Genomic DNA, 13,366 nt, shown 5'->3' on the forward strand with positions numbered 1-13,366 from the left:
TCAACAAGCTGTAAATAACAAGCCTATCCTTAAAAGACTTCCTTCCTGATTCATGCCATCAGTACCAAGGCTCAACAAAAAGTACTGCCCAGTCAAAGGGCAACTAAAAAAAAAAACATGGGGCATTGTCTAAAACTTTTGTTATAGAAATAGTCCCATTGAACTGAACTAGCTTGAAGTCTTTCACAGAATTTGCTTGAAAAGGATGTGATTAGATGGGAAGCTAGGATAGGCAGAGAGCAGCATTTGCAACTTCACTCTGAGACATACAACCCGCAAGCAACTGCAGTTCCAGATGGGAAAATGTCATTTAGCACAAGCCAGTAGCGAAAAAGCTGCTTTACCTCTTGAGCAGAGTGAGGAGCAGCCCCTTCCTGTACGTTGCCTTCCTTTACATTGTGCCTCCTCCTTCCAGACAACCCCTCGCAGGTGGGCAGCGTCTCCGTCATGGTTAAAGTCCTGGACGTGAATGACAACGCACCGGAATTTGCAAGGTTTTATGAAGCTTTTGTTTGTGAAAACGCGAAAGCGGGGCAGGTGAGAAATGCTAGTAATGCCAGGGGCTGGGGGGGGAACACTGTCCTACGTGGAGACAATGTACCAGAAAAGGTGAGCATTGGAAAGAGGGCTCAGCTAACCACACATTTCATCTGAACTCTCTCAGCAGCTCTCTGTGCTGCTTTCCAAAGGCAAGCACATTGCACTGAGATTCACGTCATATATAGGACCTGTTTTTTCTCTCACAGTAGTTTCCAGGCACTTCATGGCTGAAATAAAGCCTTCTCTTGGGTAGGTGCCAGCAGGCAAACACCTGGTGTGTCCTGTAGCATCAATAAAGAGAGGAGAACTGTTATGAGAAGTGCCACAGAGTTAACCTAGCCCACGTGACAGACAAGGCTTACTGTTAAAAGACACTATTTGTAAGAGCCTTGAGCACCCCTGGACTTACGGGAGCTGGACATAACATACTACACCAGCTTCAAAGGGGTGCCAAACTGAATCTGCCCTGCTGTGACCTGGAGAGAACAGAGAGTCATAGACCACACAGGACTTCCCACTCCGCACACTGTAAACCATCAACTCGAAGCAAGCGGTGAAGCCTATTTGCTCCTCTCCCTTCCAAAAGCCCATCAAAGCCCTTGAACAAGGTCTGCCTGCGTCACAGATAGCCATGAGCTCTCCCTCGCTGGAGATGGTGCAAGCGCTGCTGCTGATCGCTTGTGGGGAGGCGATCTGGTGCTTCACCGCCCAGCGTCCACAGTGGAGACTTGTGTCTTCCAGTGCAAAGCCGACTAGCATAGTTTAACCACATAGATGCACCACTTATGATTTGTGAAGGACAAATTATGCTAGTAATATCACTGTGTGTTCACTGAAGCTTATCCCAGCTTACTGTGATGAAATAGCTACTCATTGCTGGGACAACTGTCCTCACAACTATCATACACAGGATAATTTCATCTCACTAATTTGCTTAATAATATAGGGAACAGAAATCATTGCCTAGCTTTTTTCCTTGTTTTGAAGGGTTAGTGTCCTAAATAATAAGCTTTCTGAGAAATGCATGCTAATTTCTTCCTTTAGTGAAGAAAATAAAATTCTGTCACTACATTTTGAAAAGTTCTGAAGTCAGTTTTAAGGTGGTGAATAAGACTTTATGGGTCTGCCATTTGCATTTGAATCCAAAAATAGTTTTTGAATGCAAAAATCCAGGTGAAGATTTATTCCTTGTCTAAAAAGCTGTCAGAATATTTATTCAGACAGAGCTATAGCTCACTGTGCTTCGAGCTGTTAGACCTACTTTACTAAGCCTCTATAGGTGAGGTGACAAATCTCTTACTGGATTTAGCATTGTCTTAGTTTCTTTCCATGGTGTTATTTATTGCATATGCAGAGTGTCTGCATGGTTGCCTTTTCTTTCTTTCTTTTGCATTGACAACTTGGGAAGAATTTAATTGATTTAAAATTAAAAGAGTGATAAAATAATCAACCTGAATTCTTTTTCTACCTGCAAAATTAAGCCAAAAATAAGTACAGGCTTTGTTACAAGCTCTGTAATGCACAATGAATCTTCTGAATACTCTGGGCCCTCAAAAGAAAAAAGAAATGCACAACAAGATAAGGATGCATGAGAGAAAAGTGTTTGTCATTTGAAGCAAACTTCTTATCTCCTCCTTTGTTTAAAAGTGATTTGCATGATCATAGCAAAATAAATGAAGTCCGCAAGGCTTTGAGTCTCTTCTTGATTTGTCTATTGTACATCTGCAAGACAGTTGTATTCAAGTGCTCCAGTTGCTTATATTTATATATATAAAAATATGTTATCTGTTTATTTATATTATATGTATTTTGCTTCTCACCTATTTCTGCTTGGTTCTCATATTCTATAGCTGATCCAGACAGTGAGCGCCATCGACAGGGATGACCCACAGGAGGGTCAGCACTTCTACTACAGCCTGGCTCCAGACGCAGCCAACAACCCCAACTTTACTCTAAGGGACAATCAAGGTAATCAGAGTGGACACAGACAGTTAGCTACTCTAATTTCTAATGCCCGAGTTGGACTTGAGAGGCTGTGACTTATAGTGTGTGAGAAGACTGCCATTTCAAATAATACCGAGTGACACCTGCTCCTTAAAGGCAGTGACAAAATGACATATTACTTAATACACTTGAGGGTTATATGATATTTTCTTCTCTATAAATATTCTCTAGAAATAGAGCCCTTTTTCTTCTTTGAGGAAAGGTGCCAGTGTTTTGTGCAAATTCAGGTCTTGTGGTCAGGCTGCAGGCATCTGGGATTAATGGAGTGGAAATTGCATTCATTCAAAGGAGATGCTTAAAGGTAGGGTAGCAACTGGAACTAGGAGACAAATCTGAAGGGAATTACATTGCTCTTTTTGTACTCTTCATGTTTTCTCCGAGGCACAGAAAGGGAAGGTTCTTGTACTGTCCCAGTCTTTTCCCCCCCCAGCACTTTTTTTCTGCCTCTTTGCACATCCTCATGTCCCTAGAAAAGGGAGGGCAGTAGAGAGGAGATGCAGAGCCTTAGGGGGGGTAACTTGGCGTACAGCTAAAAGTCTGTGTAAGATGAGCAAAGTAGAAACTGAAACACCAGTGGGAAGACTCATGGCAAAGCGCTGGCATTTGAGTATCCTAACCAGTGGAATTTGCTTCTTTGGGGAGGCTTTGGTGGTTTTGGAGCCTGCAGGAAAGCCCCACCACGGCAGGCCTTCGCATGACTGCTGCTGATAGAGGATTTCCATGGGCAGACAATGGTCTTGAGGTCAGGTCCACACTAGTCTTCACAGGAAAAGACAGATGGCCTTGAGTGACCTGGTGCAGAGCTTTGAAGGGGCTGGATTTCGTTAGGAGTTTAGTTTATAAAGTACCACAAATCAGGAAGCAATTCTAGAATAAATGGGGAGAAAGACTGACCACCTGCAGCACCCATGGCCAATCTCCAAGCAGAGTGCCTGCCCCTGGTCCCACACATGCCTACTTGTCACACTTACTTCCAGAAGCCCCTATCTGTGCCTTTGCAAGCATATGAAAGAGCAACATGGAGGCTAACAAAGAAGCCCCTGCCTTCACTAACCAGACATGCCTTAAAACAGACTACTTGCAGAGTCTGGAGCGCTCCTCCACAGCATGCTGATGCTTTCTCATCCCAAAAGCAATTTTTTCCTGTAGTGTCCCTGAAGCCGCCACACACAATTTCTTGCATTTTTATCCCCTTTTCTCTCCCATTGTCTCCCTCTTTTTTATTTTTGAATATATATTGCCAAAATAAGTGAACAAATGAAACACAACTATTACTAAAACATTGGGCAAACTAGGCTCATTTCATCCTCAAGGCATTGTTCTAAAAAAAGAAACTCACAAAATTCCCAGCATCAGATGCACTTTTTCTGTCTAAGGCCATACTTGGAATAATTTATAGTGACAGCAGTGACTGAATGGCTGTGCCTCCCACTGTCTGTAAAATACCAGTTTTCCAGAGATATAAATCACAAAAAGCTTAGGGTACTATTGGTTACAAATTTGAAATAAAAATGTTAAGTATCAAACCACTGACTATTTGAAATATACACATTAAGGATTAATTTACTGCCTTGGCAATTTGGAGTGCAGTAGTTATTTCAGTAACAATAATTTATATTTATATTTTCATCTCAGGACCACTAAGGACTATATAAATTATACGACTTAGTCACAGAGCAGGTAGCTATACTGTATGTCACAGGGTGGCAAGACAAGAAACAGAACCTACCTTGCTAGTCACAGCCTGTGCACATAAACATGAGGCAGCAATGCTTCCCTGGCTGTGCGAAGGAGCTATTAAGATTGACAATTGTGCTGGTTACTTGGTTGTCCAATATAGCAGTAAGAGAAACTGCAAGACATGCAGCCTTCCTGGGAACAATTAAAACTTTGATTTGTACTGAGCAACAGATAGATCACAGTTTGCATTCTGATGAGCTGTTTTACATATTGCTTTGGCCCTTGTCATTTTAGTCTCTGAGAACATCTTCAATCTATTCATTCTCCTCATATCTCTGGCAGCCAGAGAAATTCTGTTGTTCTCCACTTTATAGATGGGGATCCAGGACAAGAAGAAATTAAGCTACTTACACGCCTGGTTCCCTTTGAGTTCAGTAAAATCAGTGGGAGATAGACAGGTGAGTAACTGCAAAGATCTGGGCCTAAAAGACTTCCCAAGGCCATATAGGATAAATGTGATGAAGCAGGACATTGAGCTGGGGTCTCCCGTCTTTTCGATTACTGATGTAGGGCATTGGCAAGCCATCTTTCCCAGCTTCTAAATCCAGGTGAGATTATGCTGGAAAAAATTTGGCAAAAGAGGCTTGCTATAATAATGGGATGAACAACAAAATAAGCTCACTGCATTTCCAGATTGAACTCTGAGCTGGTCTTCTGCTGACCCTTGACTGCTGCCCTCCATCCAGGAACTGATGAAGAGAGTGGCCATTTTAATAGGTGCAGGCATCAGTATCATACCACCACCAGGCCTGTCCTTGGAAGCCTCTGTCGGTCCTCCTCACTGCATTTAAATTTGTCCTAGGAAAATTTTTAGCTATTTCTTCCTTCCCTAAAACTGTGGTCTACTTCACACTTTGGCAGAGTGCAAAAGCAAAGCTGAAAATCCCCAAGAAAACATGTAACCCCTTCCTCCAGCCAATGGTGCCTGTAATGCCTGCTTCCTTGTGCTCTTTCTCCCACTCCTGGTGAAATATTTCTTTATATTATTCCTAACTATTCATAATTATTACAATTAGTTTTTAAAAACTAGCAGAAGTTCTGTGCTAATCACCCCCAGTTCTTGTACAGATGCACACAGAAAGAAACCGAGCCTTTCTTGTGAGAAGAGCGGTAGTTAGCTCTGATGTCAGGGATGGACCTGCATAGTGGTTAATTCCCCGGACCTCTCCAGCGAGGTACATCACTTCCAGCGGGGCAGAAAACTGCAGGAAGAAGATGCTCCATGGCATGCTTTCACAAGCACATGAAGACACCGGCCTGCATGCTGTGGGAAGTGGTTTTCACCTCTTGCTGATCACACAGGCGCAGGACCTGCCATGCTGCAGTCTTCAGTATCTCTGCTCAGCACTGTAGCTAAGTTCTACCATCCAGCCCTTTGCGAGCCAAAGATGCTGTGTTGGAAGCTGTGATGCAAAAATATTGTGCATTCTTACCATGTTGCCTTTTTTTTTTTTTTTTAATATAATAGGGCTTTCATGCCCTCACAATCTCTTGTCTCTCAGTGGCTGGGGCTTAGCAGACATCAAATTTGGAAGAAAGTTGTGTATTCCGGTTTCTACCATGCTGCATCACATTCCAGCATGTCCTTCACACTGCAGTAACAGTCAAATCACATTGGCTTTTGATGAGTCACACAAGAAGTTTTGGCACCAAGTATTGCAATTGCAGAGTAACAGGTAGAGCAATTCCTTAAGGATGATTTGGATGCCTGCCTAGTACAAAGCAAAACAAAACAAAAGGGCCAAAGTGTAATGCCAAGAGTCACCAAGAGAATTTTATCACCAAGATCATTTAAGACCTGCACATCAGAGCAAATATGTATATATATATATGTATATATACACACATATGTCTTTCAGTATTTGATTACAGAAAATTGGTTTTGGCCTGAAAAAAGAATTATGGTTAAAAACACTTGAGATCTCTTACTGGATGATTCTGCACAGCTTCAGTCAGGTTCACTTCCTGTGACTTCTTGCACGGGCACAGTATGACCAGCTCAGAATAATGAAGTCTTTTTCCCTGACAAAGAGCAATTTTACATAAAATGAAGGTTTGCTGTCACCTGAATAGAATTTGTGACTTCCATTGTAAGTCAGTTTAAAGAGAGTGAATCTTTCACCCAGTAAACAGAAATGCAACCAAATTACTACACTGTTAAGATGACTTAGACATTTCCATTGACACAGCATAAATGCAGGCACTTTGCCATTTTCTGCCCTTTAGGCTGCTTTTTATCATGCTAAAACAGGCTCAGTGATGAAAAGATGTGGTATTAATAGCTGGGGAGCACATACTAGAGGGGCACATAGACAGCCTGAAGGAGAGAAAGCACTTGTGTATGCCCCAGGAGAGAGGAGGGGACAGTTTGCAGGAGGCAAGGGCTCCTGTCTGCAGCACACCCCTTGCCCAGCAGCCATGGGAGCCACAGGGTGCTGCTCTCTGCTGGGTTTTGGGACACATTTCCGAAAATTATCTGTGTCTGTCCACACCACCTGCACATACTCAGAGCTGCATGGCATATCAAAGGGTGGTGGAAGCAGTAAACACTGACATATAATGAGTTTTAAGCAACTTTGGGGATTTAGTCTTGCACCTGGTGATTTTCCTCAAAGCTGCAGCTCTTGAGATCACATGATCTAACAAGACACTACAATTTCACTGTATATTCCCATACAGACATGTACGCACACTTCAGAATTTAACAGTTTCAGAGTAAAAGCTTGAAATGTCATTGACGTGCAAGAAATAAAAGACCCTGAAATTCCTTTAAAAATATCTCACAAATTCAAACTAATCTCCTGAACTGTGGAGCCCGATGTCTCAATACTTAGGTGCGCCAGTGCTGTCTGATGGCGTAAGATTTGCAGCACAAAGTATGGAACTTGGAGCATAATTTAATTTTAGCAGGCAAGTCTAGTGAATCTAGCTTGAGTTTGCATATATTCCATAGCTGGATGTATATAACACTCCTGATTTCACTCCTAAAAGCCATCAAATCATTTCTGATGTTCAGACTACAGCAGATAATACAGATGATTTATCTGCATGCAACCTGAGTCTTTTCACTGAAGAAAATCACCCAAGATTTAAATTTTAGCAGTGAATTGACAGGGAAATTCTGGAGCTGGAACAATCCCATGTTGATATTTTTAGTTTTTTCACAGTCTGGTTGTGATCAGAAGGTTTCTTGCCATTTCCAGGTAGCAGCCCCATTGTGCCAATCCACCTGGGAACGGCATCCTGCATTTCCAAGCATAGCAAATGTACATTGGTAACGACCTGGAGATGCAGATGGCCAGACTGTGACCTCTTTTGAACCAAGGGAACAAGAAACAAAACTAAGTAGTAAAAGAAACTGCATGAACTCAGTTCCTAAAAATCCCACCGCATCATTGCACAGGGTCAGGGCTTGTAGGTCTGCCAAAGAGAAGTACCCATGTTCCCCATTTATCTTTGCTGGCCCAAGATTTGCAGACATGTTTGTAAGAAGGGCCAATTTTCCTGTAGGTTCCTTTAGACTCCCTGGTGGCCCAAATCACATTGGAGACATTCAGTCTTGCACTCTCCTAAACTCTGAGGCCAAAAAGCTTGGAAGTCAGCACTGGCAAAATCATCACTAATCTCCAGAGATTTTGCCTTGGCATTCTTGAGATGAGAATTGAGAAGAACAAATTCCTTAGTCTGATTTCTTTCTGACTAGGAATCTTGGTGCACAGCTTGAGGAATTTGAGAGAGGGAGTAGACAGGAATTCAAATGCCACTGGGAATTTCTGACTTTTTTAAAAAAAATAAAACCATGCTGAATATGGAGGGAAAAGCCCTAAAGGGAGGAATTTCCCTTGAAATGACCAACAGCAACTGGCCATTAGGTCACTCTCTTACTATTTTGTTTCAGCAGCATCATTTTGATTCCTTTTGATTTAAGTTCTTCTAAAAAACAAGCAGTCACACTCAGTGAAGCAGAACGGTCATATCAAAGCAGAATAATTTTTACAATGATGACATAAAGCATTCTGACTTTTTTCAATGGCAAAAGTGCCAGTGAAATTGCATATATTTCACTAAAAAATGTTTAGTTGCAAATTTTCATGTCGCTGCTGCTTTAAGATAGCAAGCTGGTTTTTTTTTCCTTGGTATCCTTGTTGCCTCAAGCAGGTGACTATACCATGTATCAAAAAACATGAAGAGTACCTTAACATGTCTGCAAGGGTTATACACCAGCATCTCCAAAATGGTGGCAGTGCTTGAGTGAGGTCTAGAAAAGCTGCTGAGCATGAACAAACAGGGACAACAAGTTGCCTTTGACTGTTCGTTTCTGTCTTGCCTTCTGAAAGCTCTTTTAGCTAAATCTGAAGGCTGTGAGTTTGCTTTGGGCACTTTATGTCAGAAGGGGTAAAGGGAACTCCTAAGGTGTGTGTGCCTTGATGCCTTGCAGGTTTGGAGCTATGGCCTGAGAAGATACTTGAATGAGGGAGGCAGAAGCAAAATGCTGATTAGTGGCAAACTGATAAAAAACAAAGGAAGGACAAGAAAGAGAGAAGACAAATGGATGTGGGTCTAGGGCTAATTTTTTTAACCTTCCTTCTCTGCTGAATGTATTTCCTCTGCATAAAAGCTTTTCTCTCCGTTTATTTTCTACCCTTAGACAATACGGCATGGATTTTGACAAGACGCTCTGGCTTCAGACAACATGAGCAGAACACCTTTTACCTCCCCATCCTGATCAGCGACAATGGCCGCCCTGTGCTGAGCAGCACAGGCACGCTGACCGTGCACGTGTGCAGTTGCGATGATGATGGCACGGTCATGTCCTGCAACGCAGAGGCCTATGTCCTCCCTGTTAGCCTGAGCAGAGGGGCACTCATTGCAATCCTCGCCTGCATCTTTGTCCTGCTAGGTAAACCCTTGGCTTCTTCTTGGGAGGGGACAAATTCTTCGGTTCTGGCCAGGGGGTTGCTGATCCACCAAAGGTGAAGGACACAAACACACACATACACATCTATGTATATGTATATATTGTACATAGACACATACACACACTTAAAGGGCCAAATCAAGGACCAGATGGTGTAGTCAGCTGCCTATGGCTTCAGACTCTGGGGTGTGGGAATGGGGGAAAACTGTGGCCTGCAAATATTTCTGACAGATGCCCAAAGTGCCAGGGTGGCTAGTATGGCCCTACTTATGTGGAAGGGGTATGCCAGGAGGAAGTACTGAGAGCTGTGGCTGGGGACGGGTTAGTTTTCATCCTCAGCAGTTTCTGATCATATGCTCATGGAGGAAACAGGATTAGTAAACCCAGTTCCACCTCTTGTCTTTTGGCAGGAGATCTCCTCACCTCCATCGTTTTTCCTTTCGTAGCAGCACATTTAAATGGTGCCTGTGCTGCTATAAAGGGGCAGAGCATCTTGCACGTGTTCTGCCTTCACAAATAAATTTCATCCTTTCTTTGCCCAGACCTTCTATGTTAGTTGTTAGCATCAAAAGAACTTCAGTTCCCTCATTCACTCTCTTGAGTCATGAGATATTAGTTCGAAACACACATTCACTGAAATGTCAGGGGACCCAGTTTGAAAAACAGTGGAGTAAGATACAGGAAAAATTCTTTGAAAGTGCCTCAATTCTGGCTCTTCAAAAGAGTCTAGACACCTCAGTTAAAAATTTCAGCGTTCAAAACCTCTGCTGAGTTCTAACCCTGTAAATACAGTCACCAGGTGATGGCACATTTTCAATTGTAAAAGGTTCTGGTGCCTGCATGACCACTTCTCCCCGTGCTAAGAAGCATGGAGAGGATGAGGAGCACCAGCACTGCAGCAGGCTTGCAAATAAACACAAAAATGTTTTGGAGCAGACTAAGGGGCTGGCTCTGTGTTTTGCTGTGTGAGCAGACATATGACCATGGTTCCTCTGCACCCTGCATCTATGCAGTGCCCAGACCAAGAGGGATCCCCAAAGCAGCCTGCAAAACCCAGCTACACAGCAGGAAAAAGTATCTCTATGGAGCTGCGTGCCACTGCAGATGAACTGTCACTGATACCTGATCTGGCTAGCTTAAAAGTAGCTCAAGTATCACTACAGCAAGCACTGCTGGATATACATGTCTTAAGTGTTACCAAGAGTTAAGAACTAAGATGAGAAAAGGGACAGATTAGCAGGACCTCAAGCTACTAATTTTGACAGGGGATGGGGGATTTCTACACCCCTCTGCCTGCAGACACCACAGCTCTTTAAATCCAAGGGACTGGCTGAGTCCACCAGGGGGAACGTAGGGCAGCAGAGAGTCTGAAGCCCTTGCAAGATCTGCCCCCTCACTGATGGCCCCATGTCTCGGTTGCCTCCTGCAGTGCTGGTGCTCCTCATCCTCTCCATGCGGCGCCAGCGGAAGCAGCCATACATCATTGACGAGGAGGAGAACATCCATGAGAACATTGTCAGGTATGACGATGAGGGCGGTGGGGAGGAGGACACGGAGGCCTTCGATATTGCTGCCATGTGGAACCCACGGGAGGCCCAGCTGGTGGTGAAAAACCGACAGGACATGCTCCCTGAAATAGAGAGCCTCTCCCGATACGTGCCTCAGGTGTGCATCATGGACAACAATGTCCACAACTACGTGCTCGCCAAGCTGTACGAAGCTGATGTGGACCTGTGGGCGCCTCCTTTCGACTCCCTCCAGACATATATGTTTGAAGGGAACGGCTCGGTGGCAGAGTCGCTCAGCTCCCTACAGTCGGTGACAACAGACTCAGACCAGAGCTACGACTACCTGACGGACTGGGGGCCGCGCTTCAAAAAGCTGGCCGAGATGTATGGTGCCACAGACAACAGCGGGGCTCTGTGGTAACGGACAAGAAATGGCAGAGGGGTTTCATGCAAAATGGTGTCCAGTTTGGTCCATTCTCATCAGATGCTTCCATGGGCGTGGGGGAGGCCTCCTAAAAAATAGCAATACGGTGCTTGGATGAGAATGGGAAGAATGGTGCGAATGAAGGTCTCTCTGGATCAGCTTTACTCAGTTAAATTCAGTCACATTTTTGAAACAGTGAGAAGCAGAAGGAAGAAAGCGCTTTTTCCTGGTTTTTACAGTGAAATCAGAAAGCTCCACACCTGGAATATAATGACATTACTCTCTTTCTCTCTCTCCCTTTCTCTTTTCCTTGTACACGGCAGCTTACTGAGCTCTATACATCTGAGTTCAAAGATCTGTAAAATCCAACTGTAATCTCCGACTCACTGAGAAATTGCCAGCACAGAAAAGTTGTTCCCCACCAGTTATTTTCCCCTGTTAAAAAGGAAAAAAAAAAAATTGCTTGCTAACAAGAGAACAAAAAAAATCCCACAAAGCAGAAAATTGAAACTGGAATCTCAGAGGGCTCTTTGTAAACTAAACCTCCTCTCTCTGTGGCTAACAGAGTCCTTTTTTAATCCTTTAGAAACAAGGCTGAGGGTTTTTTTCCACCTGGCTGAGAGGGCTGGGGAAGAGGCTTTGAATTTCTGCTCTAGTTTAATGGCTGATCTATGAGTCATTGGAGTTAACACTAATCCATCTCCTATCAAGTTTGTGTAAATTTATTCTCATCTCTTTAAAACCATGACTCCGCTAAACTGCTCAGAACAAAACCAGAAAATCTGCCTCTTTTGCACTGTAGATGTCTCTTCCATGTGCCAAATGTGAAGATTAGATTCTACCAATGAAAGCCAAATAAATTTTAAAAGAAAAATATGTATTTGGTAACTACATGGGTTAGATGGGCTTTCCTAATCTGTGTGAGGTCAATCCAAGGGATGTTTACATACTGTAGATAACCTACTTGAACAAATGAAGTATTATAGACCAATAAATGGATGTAAGAAAATTACATGTATAAGTTTTGTATATTTGTTAATTTTGGTAATAAATATGATGTACTGCCTGCAGTACAGTACCTTAGCACCTCTTTTAATAAAAGTTAAACAGAAGGGAAAGTCTGATGGCAATTTATTGACTACTTTGCACACAGCAGTTGGTGCTTATCTGTGGCTTTACTTGCCTTGAGCATCAAGAAAAATATAGTTCATCAGCATCGTGTCAAGGAGACAAGCCTTCAGTTTGCAGGTTCAAGCAGACTGTCTGCTTCTTTTATTGTTGTTCATTTGGACATTGTCCTTAGCAGTGAATCAGCCCAAGTGCAGCCCACCAGATCAGTTACTTTTCTATTCCAACCATGCTGAAGTCAAAAGAATGTCTTGGCTATTTTTTTTGAAACATGAGGGCTGGGACACTGAGAAGCTTGGAAACAGGCAGTGACACAGCCCTGACAGAACCTCATGGCTCCAGAGATGTGACAGACTGTAGCATGCAATATCCATTGATTGTCATTCCTACTCTGCAAAGTCGTGAGCCTGGATTTTCTCGTTTGCCTGTGTAAATGGGAAGGGCCAGGGAAATTATACTAACACATGTTTCATGGAAGGTGGTGAAAAACTTCTGAAAAGCAGAACAGTCTGCAATGGCATTTGCAGGTTTCTTTCTAGCTCAGGACTCTCTCCATCTCAAATTGCCCAGAAAATAGATATTATGCAGATATAACCACCCAGTAACCCCACTTTTACCACGTGCATACTGTGCTCTGTTGCAGATGCACACAAAACACTGCTGACTCTACTTTGGCTAATCTTAGGCTGTACCAATTTAAGACGGGTGCCTTGTTCCCACGGACTTGTACAAAATCATGCACTGCTGGCGAGCCAGGCAGCCAGCAAGCGAAAAAAGTTTTAGTGACTTCTCAAACATTTGCTCATCTGATGCAATGAAAATCTGTGCCTTCACAAACACGTCATGGGTTCTGCTTGTCACCTGAACCTGCCTTACACCATTGCAGAAAGAGCACTGAAAATTATGTGATAATGATTCTTTTACTCATCCCATAGCACTTACCCTCACATATCGCTTTAGATTTTATAACGCTAGACAAAGAACTGCAACCACCATGATCAAGGAAGTGGTGTACACTGATGGTGTACTGTTGTTGAGAGACTTCTGAGCGCTTCCTCACCTCCTGACACAACAGGAATCACAGAATATAGGGCAGGAAGGAAG

General features: G+C 43.3%; 1 protein-coding gene across 1 annotated transcript in view; it reads left to right on the top strand.

The window, feature by feature from the left end:
• The window catches only part of CDH20 (cadherin 20), a 36,389-nt gene extending 25,258 nt beyond the window's left edge, over positions 1-11,131 (top strand). Inside the window, exons 8-11 of the mRNA XM_009955847.2 lie at positions 416-537; positions 2,391-2,508; positions 8,933-9,184; positions 10,632-11,131. Coding sequence (XP_009954149.1) covers positions 416-537; positions 2,391-2,508; positions 8,933-9,184; positions 10,632-11,131 — 992 coding nt within the window. The remainder of the gene's footprint in view (positions 1-415; positions 538-2,390; positions 2,509-8,932; positions 9,185-10,631) is intronic.
• The last annotated feature ends 2,235 nt before the right edge of the window (positions 11,132-13,366 follow it).

Source organism: Leptosomus discolor, chromosome 8 (assembly GCF_034619465.1).
Source record: "Leptosomus discolor isolate bLepDis1 chromosome 8, bLepDis1.hap2, whole genome shotgun sequence".
NCBI classification, from domain to species: domain Eukaryota; kingdom Metazoa; phylum Chordata; class Aves; order Leptosomiformes; family Leptosomidae; genus Leptosomus; species Leptosomus discolor.